The sequence below is a fragment of the Priceomyces carsonii genome (genome assembly GCF_900007245.1).
Source record: "Priceomyces carsonii strain CBS4050 genome assembly, scaffold: Debaryomyces_carsonii_scaffold_4, whole genome shotgun sequence".
Classification (NCBI taxonomy): Eukaryota; Fungi; Ascomycota; class Pichiomycetes; order Serinales; family Debaryomycetaceae; genus Priceomyces; species Priceomyces carsonii.
In genome coordinates, this window is record NW_026946677.1 from 582309 (window position 1) to 598270 (window position 15962).

Consider the following 15962-nt stretch of genomic DNA (forward strand, 5'->3'; position numbering starts at 1 on the left):
GTTTCAATGAGAGGTCTCTTGAATAAGAATCTTAGGAATCTCCTTAGGTCCCATAAGCCTAGGTTAGTTCGTGGGAAAAATGACGCTATTTGGAGTAAGGCTAAAGAATTTAACAAGACCCTAAACAAGATTGGTGACGAAAAGACAAAAGAATCTACAAACACTCTAAAGGCTCTAAGGTTGATAGGAGGTGGATCCATAATATTGGTCTTTTGCTCTCTTATGTGGGCTAGTGCTATGTCCGCTCCGGAACCCGTCACAGAGGTGGTTGAGATCAAAAATCTAGGTAAAGATATAAGAGAATCAGACTCCAAGTCCTGATAAGCTACGGGAAAGACATGGAGTTTAAGTATCTGAGAGTGGGCGTATTCCGTGAATCACTCAGTCTATTAAAACCTTCGTTCTTGATAAATATAGACTCAAGATGACACATGTAAATAGTTCAAATTCGTTAGTCAATTCCATATTTATACAGCTGAAATATATTCAGCTGAAAGGTTCAATTACGCAAGAAAACTAAGACCTAAGTCTGTAAGCTTTTATCATATCTATCAGTGTCTACTTTGTATTAAATTTGACGTCTGGTCTGATCTTCGGCATTTTGAAGTGAGCTTAGTCATCTGAAAAATTCCGTGGACTTTCTTAGACTTTCCATTTGAATAGTTACTTGTGAATTACAAATACAATATAGGCAAAAGATAATTAGACAGTATCGTTAGACAGTATTGTTAGTGACATGTACAGAAATATCTTAAGAACACCATTAGCTCAGAGGTCCGTATTTAGAGCATCAAACAGGGCATTTTCTCGCAGTAGCATTAAGGCATCGCCAGTTTCTTTTCACACTAAGGCTTACTTCGGGTTAGGTTTAGCGACCTTAGCATTTGGCTATAAAGTAGTAGCTGATAACAGGATTTCTAATGAATCTGATGAGGTAAAGATTAACGAAGATTTGGAGAAAAGTCAGCAAAATGAGGCACCGATTGACGATATAGTAGTCGTTATTGAAAGTGAAGAGCAGTTGCCTTCTGAGACTGTTGAAGAAGAAGTGGTCGGAGAAACTGGCAAGGCTGAAGGAGTTGAAGGAGACGAAGAAGCTGAAGATAGTCACCAAAGTGCTTATAACCCCGAGACTGGTGAAATCAACTGGGACTGTCCTTGCTTGGGTGGAATGGCACATGGACCTTGTGGTGAAGAATTCAAAGAAGCATTTTCATGTTTCATTTATTCTGAAAGTGAACCAAGAGGGATCGAATGTATTAAGAAATTCCAAAACATGAGAGACTGCTTCAAGCAACATCCAGAGCATTACGCAGAGGAACTTCGTGGGGATGACGACGACGATGATGTCGTCGTTGCGGAGGTCGACGAAATTACTATTTCAGACAACGGGGACGACTCAACTGAACCAGCTGAGAAGGCAAGTGATTCAGCTAAGCTCTGATATACGTAGCTACAATTAATGGTTGTATTCCGGAAAAAAAACGGTTGTAAATAGTTAGCGGAGTTTAATCATGCTATTAAATCATTAATATTAAAAATATGTTATAAATGTACATTCTATATATTCAAGGGTGATCGTAAAGAAGAATCAGCAAAAGCACTTCGAAGTCGGCGATCTGCACTGGTTTTCTGTTAGGTAAACATCGTCGAAGCTCACCATCCTGCGGCGTGAAGTGCCGGGGTCATCTTTGGCCAATTCTAAACCAATCTCAGCTACTCTGATAAATACCCCTTCCACCAAATCTAAATTTTTCGAACTCACTTCTTTCAAATCCAATTCCCAATCAAGAACATAGCCATCCACGCTATTCTCTACGTTGCTGGTCAAAATCTCTCGTATTTCCTCCATATCCACACACCTCTCGTTTGTCTTATCTGTCTTGTTCCCTACGATCATCACTCCAGGCTGCTCAACGTGGCAATGCTCCAAGAACCGATGGAACCAGTCTCGTAGACTCAATACAGACTCAAAATTAGTCACATCATATACCAATATTACCACGTCGGTTCCTCGGTAGAAAGTCTGCGATATAGAATTGAACCGCTCCTGACCTGCCGTATCCCACACCTGTAAATTCACAGTAGTATCCTCCGTGGCTCCACTAGCATTATCTCGCTGCGTCACTCGTACTGTACTCGTTAAGTAATCACCTCCAATTGTCGATTTGTATGCATTAGTGAAAATATGGTGAACAAACTGAGAACGAAGACATGTCTTACCTACCCCCAGATCACCAAGAATAACAACCTTTAAATTACTTATATTCTTTTTAGTATCATCCTTTACTGTTGTGGACATCTCTTAATATGATTATGGCTCCAAAGGCTTATTAGTGACTGTCTTTTTAAGTTAAACGGTATCCCATAACTTTAAGTGTTAGTTTTGTGATGTTGATAAGATGAATCTGACGCCGTGTTTTCTTTTTTTTTTTTTTTTGGCCAATTTGGAGAACCATCATTGCTTTATAGTTCTAGCCAGCGAATACTGATCATATCGTAGACTAAGACTGGAAGATTATAGAGAGAAGACTGAAGTAGGGCTTGTCAGTAAATATGAAGATATATTATATTGGAATCTTAAGAATAACTGGGGAAAAGGCGCTAGAATTGACTTCTGCGAGAGACCTAAGCCAGTTTTCCTTTTTTGAAAGAACTGGGGTTTCACAGTTCATGACATTTTTCTCAGAAACTGTGTCACAGAGAACTCAAGCAGGTCAAAGACAGAGTATTGAAGAGGGCAACTACGTGGGCCATACTTATGCTAGACTGGAGGGGTTAGCATGTGTCATTATCACTGACAAGGAGTATCCAGTGAGGCCAGCATACACGTTAATTAATAAAATTCTAGAGGAGTATTTAGCTTTGCATCCTCAGCTGGAATGGGAGAGTATTACTGCCACAACCCCTGCCTTGCACTATGATACACTCGAGCAATATTTGAAGAAGTACCAGGATCCAAGTCAAGCAGATTCGATCATGAAGGTCCAACAGGAATTGGACGAGACAAAGATTGTGTTACATAAGACTATTGAGAGTGTTTTACAAAGGGGAGAGAAACTAGACTCGTTGGTTGACAAATCTGAAGCTTTATCGAGTTCCTCTAGAATGTTTTACAAGCAAGCTAAGAAGACCAACTCTTGTTGTACAATTATGTAAAGCTTCTTCGTATATTTACAGAAAATGATTGTATTACTCCATAATATATCGAAATCATCTCTTTTGTATGTGAAGCCGTAGCAAATAAGACAACTAGAAATATAATCGATTTGAACTAATCCAAAATTTAAATACTATGGTGCGTTAAGACCTATTTTAACAGCATCAAATGCCTTGAGTAGTTTTCTTCTGGCACCTAGGGCCATGACACCCTTTGCTTCCAATTCCAGATCGGTCATTTCAATCAATTTTTGCCATGGAATGTCTTTTAAGCAGTCAGTGTACTTGTGTAGTCTAAGTAATTTCAACCAGACAGGTATGTTGTTCAATAGCTCAATGTTAGAAACCTCCGGAGGCATAGAAGAGTTTGAAGTCGAGTTGATACCTGTTGCTGCTTGTCTTGAATTACTACTATTGCTGTTACTACTATTATATCCACCATTTGTATTATTATTGTGAACACCCGTGTCATGTGAAACAAAACCAGTGGTTTCTAAAGCGTTAGATTTCTTAGAGCCTCGACTATTTGAAGGAGGAGATCTATTATTCAGAGCTAGACCGCTCGTATGCTTGAATGGCAGAGAAGATGAGGCAGGGTTTCCAACACGGTGCATCGGGTCAGTCAAGTGCAGTGGGTGATGCTGACGAGCCATTTGGCTAGGTTGATCATAATGGAGATCATTGAACTGAGGATGCGTCTTTCTGTTTGAATCTAAAGCAACCCTTGAGTTAATGGTAGCAAGTGCACCTAACTTCACTGTAGCATGAGCGGACATGTCCAAAGCATCATCACTACTGCTCTGTTGATTGGCTTGAAATGATGGAGAATGGGCATTTGCAGCTAGCTGCAAGAAGTTGGTCTTTTCATATAAATGTGATGTAGGTGACTTGGATCTCTCAGGGTTGTTATAACGCAAATTTCCATTCATACTAGGATCAGCAGATTTAGGCCTTTGAGTCTTTGGATCAACAAAGAGGTGCCCACTAGCCTTAAATGCATTAGGCTTTGGCTTTGGCTGTTGCAACAGAGTATGGTATTGATTTGCATGCTGTGGCTGGGGTGTTTGGGGTTGTTGGGATTGCGGCTTATGATGATGATGTTGGTGTTGCTGGGTCTGTTGCTGTTGTCTAAACGAATCGTTCAAATGCAAAGCATCCATGTCACTAGATATATCAGTAAGAGGCTGCAGCAGATAGGGTGAAAGTGAGGCGAATGGACCTTGAGGCTGGCTCAATTGAGATTGATGAGTCAAATGATTATCTAATTTAGATTTGAAAGCCAAGAGGATATCAAGTGGCAAATTATTGCACAAGTACTCGATCATAGTGATGCTATCTTGAGGTTTCAAGTTCTCAATCCAGCTATTGAAAAACAGTAATGTTTCGTAAAACTTAGATTGCTGACGAAAATTTGATTGATCGAGCTGTGACAGAAGTGTCTGAGAAGGATGTTGCTGATGATGTTGATTGATAAATGGCGAGAAGTCATTCACAGATTGAGGTCTGTTCGGAACAGATGCTAGTGGAGGCAAGAAAGTTGATCCAGTAATGGAGCCAAGTAACCCCATACTGTTGGACATTGACAGCGTGGCCGCAAGCGGCGAATCAGTGTCTTCAGCTGTAAGCAAAGACTTGGGAGTCACCTTGCCCCCAGAAAATTCACCCAATAGCCCATAGCTGGATGCTGTAGGTCCTAAGAGCCCGTTGCCACCTGACATGGATCCACCACTAGACTTCCCGTTTGTAATGTTAGATTGCATCCCAGCTAATCCCTGCTCTTTATCGTTCAAATCTAAATCCAAATCAGCTGCTAGAGCATCAAATTCATGTTGTAGATCGTATCCATCGTTTGGTTCAGTGCTGTTGTTAAAAGTAAGATGCTGCCCACTACTTCCGCCATGTCGATCTAATGGTGGAGGTGAAAGCACAATTGGTCTTTCCATTGACTGCGAAGCATTTAAATTACTTTGATCCATCATTACCCGATCTGGTTCAAAGACAGTGCTGGCAGTTGCTAATGCTAACTAGACCTAACAGCTGTTCCTTTAATTTTACAATAAGAATCCCCCAAAAAAAAAAAAAAAATTTTGTTCTCTGTACAAAAGATTTTTTTCTCTGTAAATTCTTGCTTATGGTCAAATACGCCAGTCAGTGTAGCTAGCCTATTCAAAGATCTCTTATGAAAATCGCAGAAATGACTTATTATTTGGTGCTGATAAATACACCTGAACTTTACAATAACTTACAAATTTTGGAGTCTTGATCAATTGAAGTACCGGTAGTTTTGAAAATCTCATCGCCGAATATAGGTCAGGTGATATACCACCCTTTCCATTAATTATAGCATATATTATATATGGGCATGAAGAATATAGGACGACTACAAGATACTCTTGAAGTCTTAAAGTACAGAAGTTCTATATGATTTTAATGAGCGGCATTGAATGTAATTTCATATCATAGGAGCTTTAGGGAGTTAGACAATGTAATTGAAGTAAGTGTGACTATAGCAAGTGTAACGTAAAGATAGCAAGTTATTTCATAAATCGTGTCCAAATACTTCGATTCTCTTTTACTATGTCGTAGGTGAATGTTAGGTCTGGTAGTAATTCGGATATGTTGCTGAATAAGCTAACAGCGAATGTCTTTATGAAAAACAACTGACCATTTGCTATACCCGGACTGGCTCTAATAATCTCATCTACTGTTTCGGGAACAGACTCGTAGTTGATTTCAAGTTCAGACTTTGAAACTTGTTGATTTGACAAAACTCTTTCCAACACATTTATTTCGTCAAACTCTCTCGACAATAGCATAGACCATTGTGAGGATACTCTCAAAGGTCTGGTAACGTTCGAGATATCTGCGCATTTTATTAGCAATGATGATATTAATCTCACATTCAGAGGTTCTTTAGATATTCTTTTATATTTGAACGAGGTCAATCTTTCAATGTATTCGAAATGCTCTGCCATATCCGTGGCAAGGATGGAAGAAGTGATCAAAGTGCCGATGTTCAATTTATCGGCCTCGTCAACGGTTGCATTCAAGAAGGAGGGCCAGTTTATCTTTAGAACTTTATTAACAAAAACAGACGCATGAAACAGCTCTAAAATTGACCTTTCATTAAATATTAAAGAACATGGAGATGAATACTTGATCAAGAAGGCATTAGTAACACCCGGATGGCCCAGATCATGGCCCAAGGCAGCGACCAATAACCCTAATGTTTCCAATGGAGTTAAAGGAGGAGAAACATCTTCTTTCTGTTGTAACGGGGCCAAGATGGTAGATCTTTCGGGTCTTTTGAGACCTGACAAGTAAACGGTCTCGTCAGCTTTTGAGTCGACCTCAAGTTGCTTGAACGAAGGTAAACAATGCAATCTGATTGAAAAATGGAAACAGGCTTGTAGAACATCGACAGCATGACGAAAGTTATGGAAAGGATTGCCATTTCTATAGGTATCTCTAACCATGAAAATGAGACAAAGAAATTCATTAGCTGTAGGAATATTAAATGTCACTTCACGAAGCAGATTTAATGCATAAGTAATGATTAAGTAGGCACAATAAACTAAGTCGTCGTTAGATAACTCAGGAGCAGGAAAAGACCAGTGTCCGATTAAATGACAGAGCTTCGATAAGTGACGTGGAGAACTGTCTGACAACAACGATATAAAATCTATTTCCTTACAAATAAGACTCTTAATCCTGATGAGGCGATTCATAGTCTCACTTGATTTATTCGCGGTGGAACTTAACGTTGAAGACATCGTCGCAATGACATCGTGGGGGACTGAGCTAGTTCCATTCTCCCTTGTATAAACGTCATCAACTCCATGCGATCCCACACCACACCATACCGCTACTCTAGATATCCTGTCATTTATTAACTCATTTACACTGTCGATAGCAATATTCAAGTGTTGAACAGCTTGATGATCATGCAATTTTTCACTTTCTACGACAATAGGATTACAATGATCAAAAAAGTACTCGATCAACAAGGCTTTATCCTCATATGGTAGAGCATCTAATCCGACAGCTCTGCTTCCACTCACTTTTCGGGAGATCTTGTTCAAGACAACCACAGTTGCACGATTTGAATCGACCTCCAAGTTCCCTTTCTTGAACAAATATGCTACTAAGCTTTTGAACGACCCAAATGACTCGGCCAGGTTCGTATTCAAAACTGTATGTGGAGTTACGGCAGAGGCATCATTGACGTATAACACCTCAGCCATGTTAATTATTCAATGCTCTAATTCTCTCCAATTCCGATCCCTGAAACGTTTATAAAAAACTTTGAATAACTTTTTTATAGATATGTCTTCACTAAGTTCAAAGCTGTACGCAAATATTGTAAATTTCTTGATTTTCCCTTGATTCTATCTCCTGTTTTTTTCTCTCTGAAATAATACTTTGTAGCGAAGAAAGTAAGGGACCGTTACCCTCATAGAATAGCTCCAAAAAGAAACGTGAAAAAACGGCGAAGAGACATGATCGTGTTCCTGCATTTAGCTATATTTACGATGACAACACCAGAGACAATAAACTACATACTTAAACAAAGATTACGGTGATGGTCTCAGTTATTATCTATAACTAAGATATATGACAAAGAAGAATACGATAACGGATACCGCAATGGCAAGCTCTTGAAATCTCTTTTTTCTCATCTTTCTAGAGTGTTCAGCAAAGCGTAAGTTAACCCTTTCAAGGGTACTCAATTTCTCCACTAACGTAGACGACATTATATTTTTATTGCTCGAAATTTTACTCTTAATCATCGAAAGCTTAGACTCCAACACATCTAAAGTCGCTATAGTGTCGTGAAGCTTATCGAGTGATTGTTTGATCTCGTCCTGATATCTGTGAAGTGTTGGTTCTCTCTCTCTTTCAAGCTCTTCCAGTGTCTTTTGCGTCGATTCAAGTACATCAGACAACGACTTGGATAGTTCTAGAAGCTCCGCTATCGATTCAGGTATTATGGGATCGTATATGCTAGTTTTGGCTCTTGCTACGACTTTGGCAGAAATCGATTCGATGACATCACGCAATGGGGCTAATGTGGGCCTATCTTCATTACCTTTACTAAGCAAATCATTCGTAAGCACTTCAATATTAAAAAGCCACTTTATCAACCCTTTGTAATTCAATATTCTGTTATCAAACGGCTTGAATGATAATCCTCCATTTTCAATGCTTCTACTAGATAAATCTCTGGAACTCGTAGATCCAATATCCATAGAACTTGCAATTTTGTTTGGGGTGGACCCATTAATAGAATTGTAGAACTGCTCAACTAGCCTCCTCTTCTCTTTCTCGCTTGTGTTGAGTGCAGTGGAGCTCACGTTTATATTGTCTTCTGATTGATTGAACTGTCTTCTTTTCGGATTCGCATGCAATGATCGTGGCTGGTTCTTGGTGGAAATGCGATTGATTATGGGAGACAGTAGCATCCCCTGAGTCTGTGAAAGTGATCCCGAGGATGATAGTCGAGTATGTAACGTGGGCCTCTTGGACTGTCCTTTCGTAGATGATGCAGACAACGGAGACGGTCCTAAACCGATTAGAGAATCATTTTCGAGCCCACATTTCAGTCTTTCCTGCTCCGGAGTCAAAGAGAAGGGATCTTGGTATTCTACTTCCTCTTGTAATTTTCCAGGCATCGTCACCTAACTTGAAAAGTGGCTCTTCCACAAATCTACTTGTCTGATTATAGACTTTAAGGTTTATCTAAAACAGTATATACAGGATCGTTTGTAATATTAAACTATGAATCAATTATACAGAAAGAAACTACTTAGCAGCGGATCCACGGCTAGCAGCCCCTGAGCTAATAAGCCTCAATGTTTCCTCACTTATAGGAACATCTGGTAAAGCTAATCCCTTATTTGAGGGGACTGGTAAAAATCCTATCTTGATGAAATAAGATATATATGTTCCCATATGCTTTAAATCCACACCCGAACCACCACTTCTATCCACTCCTGACCACTTTGAGTCTGCAATTAAAGATCTTACTGCATTGGAGTCATCTAATTCAGGAGCCTTGGTGTTTTGAGGCAAGTCGTCTAAAACAAAGTGCAAGAGTGGAAGTAAGGCAGAATCACCAGAACCAGAAACAACGAAGTTCTCCAACATTTGCTTCCATGTAGGGTAGTCTTCAGATTCCAATTCGTATCCGTACTGCTTAAGAGAGCCCAAAAACTGATTGAATTTAATTCTTGGGTGACCGGTGACTTGTGCCACAGCAACCTCGTTTTCCTTAGGAGGATTGAAAGCTGTGGCAACCACAACTCTTGCTACTTGCTCCACTGGGACAGTGTTGACGTTATTGGTTATATCTGGGTAAGAACCCAATTCTGCACAACCTTTCAACATCCTCAAAAGGAAGTCATCAGTATTTGAAGCACCAGTATCGGAAAACCCAGCAACATATCCGGGCCTGGTAATACATCCTCTCAAACCTCTTTCGCCTGCTTTTCTGATTATATATTCAGCAGACCATTTGGATTGCCCATATCCAGTGCCTAATCCCTTAGCAGATCCCGATAAGTCATCGGATTCCGGAATACCAGGCAAGCCTTTGCTGGTTAATTCGTCAGAAAGATGAACATAATAGTCAGTGTCTAAAGCTGAAGTTGATGAAACAAATGAGAAAAACTTAGGTTTACCTTGTCCACAAAGGTTTAAGACATTTATCGTACCAATAACATTTGCATCCCTGACTTGTGCATAAGGATACACCCAATGAACTAAAGCTCCATTGTGTATAACGACATCGATTGTGTTTGATAAATCTTTCCATGCTACATCATTTAATCCGAAATGCTCCTTACTTAAATCACCTAGAACGATTTCAATATTTTGGGTCCATTTTTCATCCCAAATTCCGTAAGCGGTTCCTGTCTTCCGTAATCTCTCAAGACCATCAGACTTCGAAGATGCCCTAACATGAGCATAAACTTTGAAAGAGTATTTAGGCCGAGAAGTTAAAATGTCACGAAGTATAAAGGACCCTAAGAAGCCCGTTGCACCAGTAAGAAATACATTAATTTGCTTGGAAGTGTCAAGACTAGATAAAGATTCATATGATTTTAACAATGCAGTTTGAGATAATTCGGCAGCATCTTTAGCGTAATCAATGGCATCGGCGCTGACATCAATTTCACCATTATCCTTCGAATCTGCAAATTGAAAAGTCTCGCCATCAATAAATTTCTGAACCTCTTTAGAAAAGGTTTCAATGGTTGGGTTCTTGAAAATAGAGCCAAGGGGAATATCCACGTTCAATTTCTTTCTCAATTCGAAGATCATTCTGGTTCCTAAGATAGAGTGTCCTCCTAAATCAAAGAAGGAATCGTCTTTGCTGATTGTTGCAGGTCTATTTGGTAGAACTTCTAACCACAAATCTCTAATTTTTGCCTCTAAATTATTGAACTCTTCGGCTTCGTCTCCTTGCTTTGAAGTAGCAGTTAGTTTCGCAACGGCTTCTAACTGAGCAGTATCTGGAAACGGCAATTTCGGCTTGTCGACTTTACCATTAGGGTTCAAAGGAAGCCTTTTCAATGGAACGACAATGGTAGGCACAGCATAAGAAGCGAGTCTCTTCTTCAAGTGATATTTGATGTCTTTGATTAACTCTCTAAACTCAACTAAACCTTCGACAATAGGATCGTAGTGTTCGTCATTATTTTGAATTTCCGTTTTGAAATCGTTAAGAGCGGGTCCTTCTTTTGGTACTATATAAGAGATCAAAGTCGGTTCTTCATTTCTATCCCTTCTGACTAACGTCACATTCTCTCTGACAAGAGGATGTTGAGAAAGGTGGGTATCAATTTCACCTAATTCAATACGAAATCCTCTTATCTTTACTTGATCATCAGCCCTACCACAGCATTCAACATTTCCATCCGGTAAGTAACGTCCTAGATCCCCAGTTCTGTATAATCTATCTCTAGGACCATACCAGCCTTCATTCCTCCACGTTTCAGTAGGCTTTTTATTTTTCTCATCTTCCTCAACCCATATTTTTGGATCGACATACCAGTTAGTGATAAACTTCTGCTTATTTGCATCAGGTAATCCACGGTATCCCTCAGATAATCCACCTGCTCTCACGTAAATTTCACCCACTTCACCAACTCCGCAGGTTTGAGAAGTATCATTCCTATTCACAACCAATAACTGAACATTATACATCCCTGTTCCTGCTGGCATGACATCCTTAAGGTTCTTCAAATAAGTTGGATCTGAAGCTCTGCTTTGAATCTCAAAGTAGGAGACTGCTCTCTGAGTTTCTGTAGTACCATACATGTTGACAATAGCGACATTTTCAGCAAGTGTCTGTAATCTCAAGCAATCTCTTTTTGTTAAGATATCACCTACAAAGAAAGCATGATGAAGTGTTGGAATTAAAGCACTAGCTTGTGCACTCAATAATTGACCCATTGCTGGTGTCAAATGTGTCACAGTTGCACCATATTCAGACATCCATTCAGCTAGCTTTCCTGGTGTACCAATGTCATCTGCCGTTGGAACTAATAACTGGGCACCAAGAAACAAGGGAGTGAACATATCTCTTTGAATCGGATCATGTGCGATTCCAGACAACATGGTGAACTTATCCTTTTCAGAGAGATTAAATCTTTTGGCCATCCAGGGAAAATAATAGGCAAGTGAGAAATGACGCCCTAAGACACCCTTCGGAATACCCTCCGACCCAGAAGTAAACGATAATGTAGGATTTGAGTCAGGGCCAACCTTAACTCCAGTTGATTTATCCTTAAACTGAGAGTAATCATTTAAACAATCAGTAGATTTGCCTTCAATATTTCCACCTGTCACTGAACCATCATCTTTAATCTCTAGTTCAGGAATAACAGTGATAACGTCTAATTCATCTTTAATATAATTTTTGACCAATGGATCCAAGGTTCCTGCCTTTCCAATAACTATAATACCTCGAGGCTTTGCAACAGAAAGATATATGTTTTGTCTAGCTGGTGGATAAGCAGGATCAATAACAGAAAAAGTAGCACCAGCCTTTAAAACACCCATGACAGCTACCATTAAATCAACCCCACGGTACGCATAGATCATCACAATGTCCCCCTTTTTGATACCGGTATTTTTCAAGTAGTTGCCAACGATATTTGATGCTTGGTTGATTTGTTGGTAACTAAAAGTTCTGGTTTTGGATTTGGGATCTAAGAAGGATTTAGTTTCAACAACACACACTCGTTCAGGATGAGCCTCTGCATTTTGCATAAAAATATCTTGAATAGCTCCTCTGTAGCCTGCCCAATCCAAGTCGAGGGTTGGATCCGGCAATTCTCCTTTTTGAGACTCAGTAATCAAATTAACCTTCGTAATTTGTAAAGATGGGTTCTTCGTAACTTCCTGGAGGAACTTGGTGTATTGTTCTCCAAAAACTGTTATCCTAGAACTTTTATATAACAAAGAGTTATAGTAAATATCCACTTGTGAATCTTTTACAAAGATTGCCAAATCACGTACAGATCCTTCTACGGAAGTAGATAATCGTTGATTTTCGTTAGCATGTTGATAAGATAATCTGAACAACCCAGGAAGTTCTTCTAACTGATTTTTGACCTTAATCTTCTCTGCTATTTCATTCAATGACTTATAAGTCACTTTTTGAACGTTAGAATCGAACTCCTCTTTGACTTTAGAAAGAAGATCATTAAACTTCAACTCCGGAGTTATTGTTAATCTAATGATAAAAGCTGGAGATAAAGGTTTTTCATCTGTAGCTATGACAATATCCTCATCACCAGTCAAACGATATACTAATACCGCAAATGCCGCGAGGCCAAATATGAAGTCTGTCTTGCAGCTTTTGGGTAAGTTGAAAGAGTGATGTGCTTCCACAGACTGCTTGTTCGCTGGCTTTAAAAAATCATGCGGTAGCACCGATAAAGTCGGACTATTCAAATATTCTACCCAGAATTCTTGATTCATAATACAAGTCTTTTACTAGTGTTTATCACTCCTTAGAATTCACTTTCCACTAGGCTATTCTTGAAAGATCGATCCTGAACAATCACCGAATAAATTTGAAAAATTTAAACCTCCAAAACCGGTCCGAAACAGGCTTGCACGAAAAATGAGTCAGTAGCTCTCTAACTATAAGGTAAAATAGCAGAAAATAAAATAGTCTCTATCTTAGATCACATAAATGAGACAAAACAGAGACAGAAATAGTATAGAAACACTCTTTTAATAGCTAATCATATAACTGTGTCTATTTTTAAATGGCATATATTTACAAAGTGAAAAAAAAAAACCTTAATTCCTTTAATTGTTAAATAAGAATTGTAAATCGTCAGGGGTAAGCCTATTGATAGCAGCATCATCGTGACTAATAGTGGCATTGATCATATTAGCTTTTTTCTCTTGTAATTCTATAATTTTCAGTTCTATACTATCTTCTATGGCGAATCTAGTGATCTTAACAGGCCGACGCTGACCGATACGATGAACACGGTCCATTGCCTGCCACTCTACCGTCGGATTATACCATGGGTCCAATATATAAATTCTCAGAGCTTCTGTCAAGTTTAAGGCCACACCACCCGCTTTCAACGAGATGAGAAACACTTCGACTTGAGTATTTTCCATAAAGTATCTAATAGTGTTATCTCGTTGCTGAGGTGACATTGAGCCTTGCAATTTGACGGTCTGAAATCCTGCTCTCTTCAATCTCCATTCCACGAGATCCAACATCGAAGTGAACTGTGAAAATACAATAGATTTCAATGTGAACCGATCAGATCTATTCTTGTAGAGTTCTTGAACAAGAGCTTCAATTTTTGTTGACGACTTCCATTCACCACCATGTGATCCCAGTTTGATTCTGTTCACAATTGAGGCCTTCGTGAATAGCTCTTCGTCAATCTCCAATGCAGGTTGTTGCATATCTATGGATAACCCAATGTGACAAACTGGACATTGAAGTTTACTCTCAACACCTCCAAAGCCCTCAATATACTCTTGAATACACATCCTACAGAATCTATGATGGCATTTGGATTCTATGGCATCTTCAGCTTCGTCATCACAGAGTTGGCAGATTATTACTCCATCTATATGATCTGCCAATTGATTGTTTCCGATCTTCTTCAAAACTAAATCTGGATGATCTGCCAATTGTCTCATCCTTGTGATTAAGGTGAATATATTAGCGTAATTGTTTAACACGACACCCTCAGCCACATAGTCATTAAATTTCCTTTTGGAATCGCTATAGAGTGATGTGTACAAATCCTTTTCTTCTTCATTAAACTTATAAGTTTTGATCTCAATTATTCTAGGAGGTAACCCTAAATCATCTGCCTTCTCTAACTTGGTCCTACGAAGCATCACATTATTCAAAAGAAGCCTTATGTTCTGAAAACTAATTTTTCCATCGCCTTCAATCCCATATTTCTGAATATTTTTCAACATGAAATGATTAAAGAAATTCGTATGAACCATGGGTGAATGACCACAAATATTACAGTGTCTCCAATCAGAAAATTTCCACTCATCACTGGAGCATTCACACTTTGTGCAAAAATACTTATGAAAGGGCTCAATTTTCATGTATCTGATTAAAGAATACAACTCACCAATTCTGTTTTGTAAAGGTGTTCCTGTCAAGCACCATCTTTTAACTGTATTCAAGTTATTAGCTGCTTTTGCTGTACCGGAGTTCCTATCCTTAATATTATGTGCCTCATCTAAGATAACTCTGTAAAATTTAATTGCATGTAATGGTGATTTCTCTTTCACCAACCCATTTTTTCTCTTAAAACCATAATTCTCCTTACGATAAACTGATTCCAAGACAGAGTACGATGTCAAAATAACGTCATATTTCGTTAACTCTTCAACATCACTACTCCTATTAGCACCATGGAATAGCAACGTCTTGAGTGATCCATTTTCAGTATGTTTTTCAATTTCATGTTTCCATTGCATCAATGCGACAGTGGGTCCAACAACTAAATTGGGTCTCTTTGTAGTATCTTGCATAAATAACCCTATAGTCTGGATAGTTTTTCCCATTCCCATCTCATCCGCCAAAATTCCTCCTCCGAATTCACCTTCCTCTTGCTTTATCAACCAATTTAAACCCTCTAACTGGAAAGGAAGCAACTTGATAGTCATGCCTTTAGGATGCTCTGCCCTTTTGTCGGGTATTCCTTCTATTGACTGCAAATAAGGAAATACATTTTTCAAATGAGGATGCTGCTCATAGAGCCTATTAGTGATCCTTGTAAAGTAAGGAACTTTGACCTTAGGTTCCTTTTTCTTCCTCTTACTTGCTGCTTTCTTAGGTGCCTTCTTGCGCTTCTTGGCTGGAGGATTCAATTCAGATAAAGGAACTTCCTCATTCGGATCATCGACATCAGAAAGCGATATGGCTTGAAAGCTTGAACTTCCGTCTCTGGTGGCTCTCGAAGAATTCACTATTTCAAGGTCCAGATCTTCAGACATTTTATATAACTCAAAATTTTCATCTTCTAGTTCATCGTCCTCTTCCAAAGCAGGCGAGTCTTTTTTCCTCCTATTCCTGGTTGCTCTTGTCCCTTTTCTACCATTTCGATCTCTATCATTAAGTGCCACATCGTCGTCAGATGATTCCTTATAAGACGTATTCAGACTTGCTATTCGTCTTGATCTCCTTTTATTGTTGAGTTTAGGCTCAGGATCATCTACAACAAACCCACCAGCCTCTATATCCTCAGATGTATTGCTTGAATCTTCTTCTCTGTAACTTGGCAGCATTA

General features: G+C 39.1%; 9 protein-coding genes across 9 annotated transcripts; 3 read left to right on the forward strand and 6 right to left on the reverse strand.

Moving 5' to 3' along the window:
- Positions 1 to 6: 6 nt before the first annotated feature.
- On the forward strand, positions 7 to 321 carry PRCAT00003797001 (uncharacterized protein; the record flags this gene model as incomplete). Its single annotated transcript, XM_062953750.1, has 1 exon — positions 7 to 321. One exon carries the CDS (start codon positions 7 to 9, stop codon positions 319 to 321), a length of 315 nt encoding a protein of 104 aa, XP_062810522.1.
- Positions 322 to 736: 415 nt separating this feature from the next.
- Positions 737 to 1444, forward strand: MIA40 (Mia40p; the record flags this gene model as incomplete). Its single annotated transcript, XM_062953751.1, has 1 exon — positions 737 to 1444. The coding sequence occupies one exon, from the start codon at positions 737 to 739 to the stop codon at positions 1442 to 1444; it is 708 nt and encodes a 235-aa protein (XP_062810523.1).
- Positions 1445 to 1591: 147 nt separating this feature from the next.
- Positions 1592 to 2302, reverse strand: YPT7 (Ypt7p; the record flags this gene model as incomplete). Its single annotated transcript, XM_062953752.1, has 1 exon — positions 1592 to 2302. The coding sequence occupies one exon, from the start codon at positions 2300 to 2302 to the stop codon at positions 1592 to 1594; it is 711 nt and encodes a 236-aa protein (XP_062810524.1).
- Positions 2303 to 2556: 254 nt separating this feature from the next.
- On the forward strand, positions 2557 to 3159 carry YKT6 (palmitoyltransferase; the record flags this gene model as incomplete). Its single annotated transcript, XM_062953753.1, has 1 exon — positions 2557 to 3159. One exon carries the CDS (start codon positions 2557 to 2559, stop codon positions 3157 to 3159), a length of 603 nt encoding a protein of 200 aa, XP_062810525.1.
- A 134-nt stretch (positions 3160 to 3293) lies between these two features.
- PRCAT00003801001 (uncharacterized protein) lies at positions 3294 to 5138 on the reverse strand (the record flags this gene model as incomplete). Its single annotated transcript, XM_062953755.1, has 1 exon — positions 3294 to 5138. The coding sequence occupies one exon, from the start codon at positions 5136 to 5138 to the stop codon at positions 3294 to 3296; it is 1845 nt and encodes a 614-aa protein (XP_062810526.1).
- A 555-nt stretch (positions 5139 to 5693) lies between these two features.
- Positions 5694 to 7403, reverse strand: PDE2 (3',5'-cyclic-nucleotide phosphodiesterase; the record flags this gene model as incomplete). Its single annotated transcript, XM_062953756.1, has 1 exon — positions 5694 to 7403. The coding sequence occupies one exon, from the start codon at positions 7401 to 7403 to the stop codon at positions 5694 to 5696; it is 1710 nt and encodes a 569-aa protein (XP_062810527.1).
- A 351-nt stretch (positions 7404 to 7754) lies between these two features.
- On the reverse strand, positions 7755 to 8831 carry PRCAT00003803001 (uncharacterized protein; the record flags this gene model as incomplete). The annotated part of the gene is made up of 1 exon (XM_062953757.1): positions 7755 to 8831. One exon carries the CDS (start codon positions 8829 to 8831, stop codon positions 7755 to 7757), a length of 1077 nt encoding a protein of 358 aa, XP_062810528.1.
- Positions 8832 to 8961: 130 nt separating this feature from the next.
- LYS2 (L-aminoadipate-semialdehyde dehydrogenase) lies at positions 8962 to 13149 on the reverse strand (the record flags this gene model as incomplete). Its single annotated transcript, XM_062953758.1, has 1 exon — positions 8962 to 13149. One exon carries the CDS (start codon positions 13147 to 13149, stop codon positions 8962 to 8964), a length of 4188 nt encoding a protein of 1395 aa, XP_062810529.1.
- A 336-nt stretch (positions 13150 to 13485) lies between these two features.
- RAD16 (DNA repair protein) lies at positions 13486 to 15960 on the reverse strand (the record flags this gene model as incomplete). Its single annotated transcript, XM_062953759.1, has 1 exon — positions 13486 to 15960. One exon carries the CDS (start codon positions 15958 to 15960, stop codon positions 13486 to 13488), a length of 2475 nt encoding a protein of 824 aa, XP_062810530.1.
- Positions 15961 to 15962: the final 2 nt, after the last annotated feature.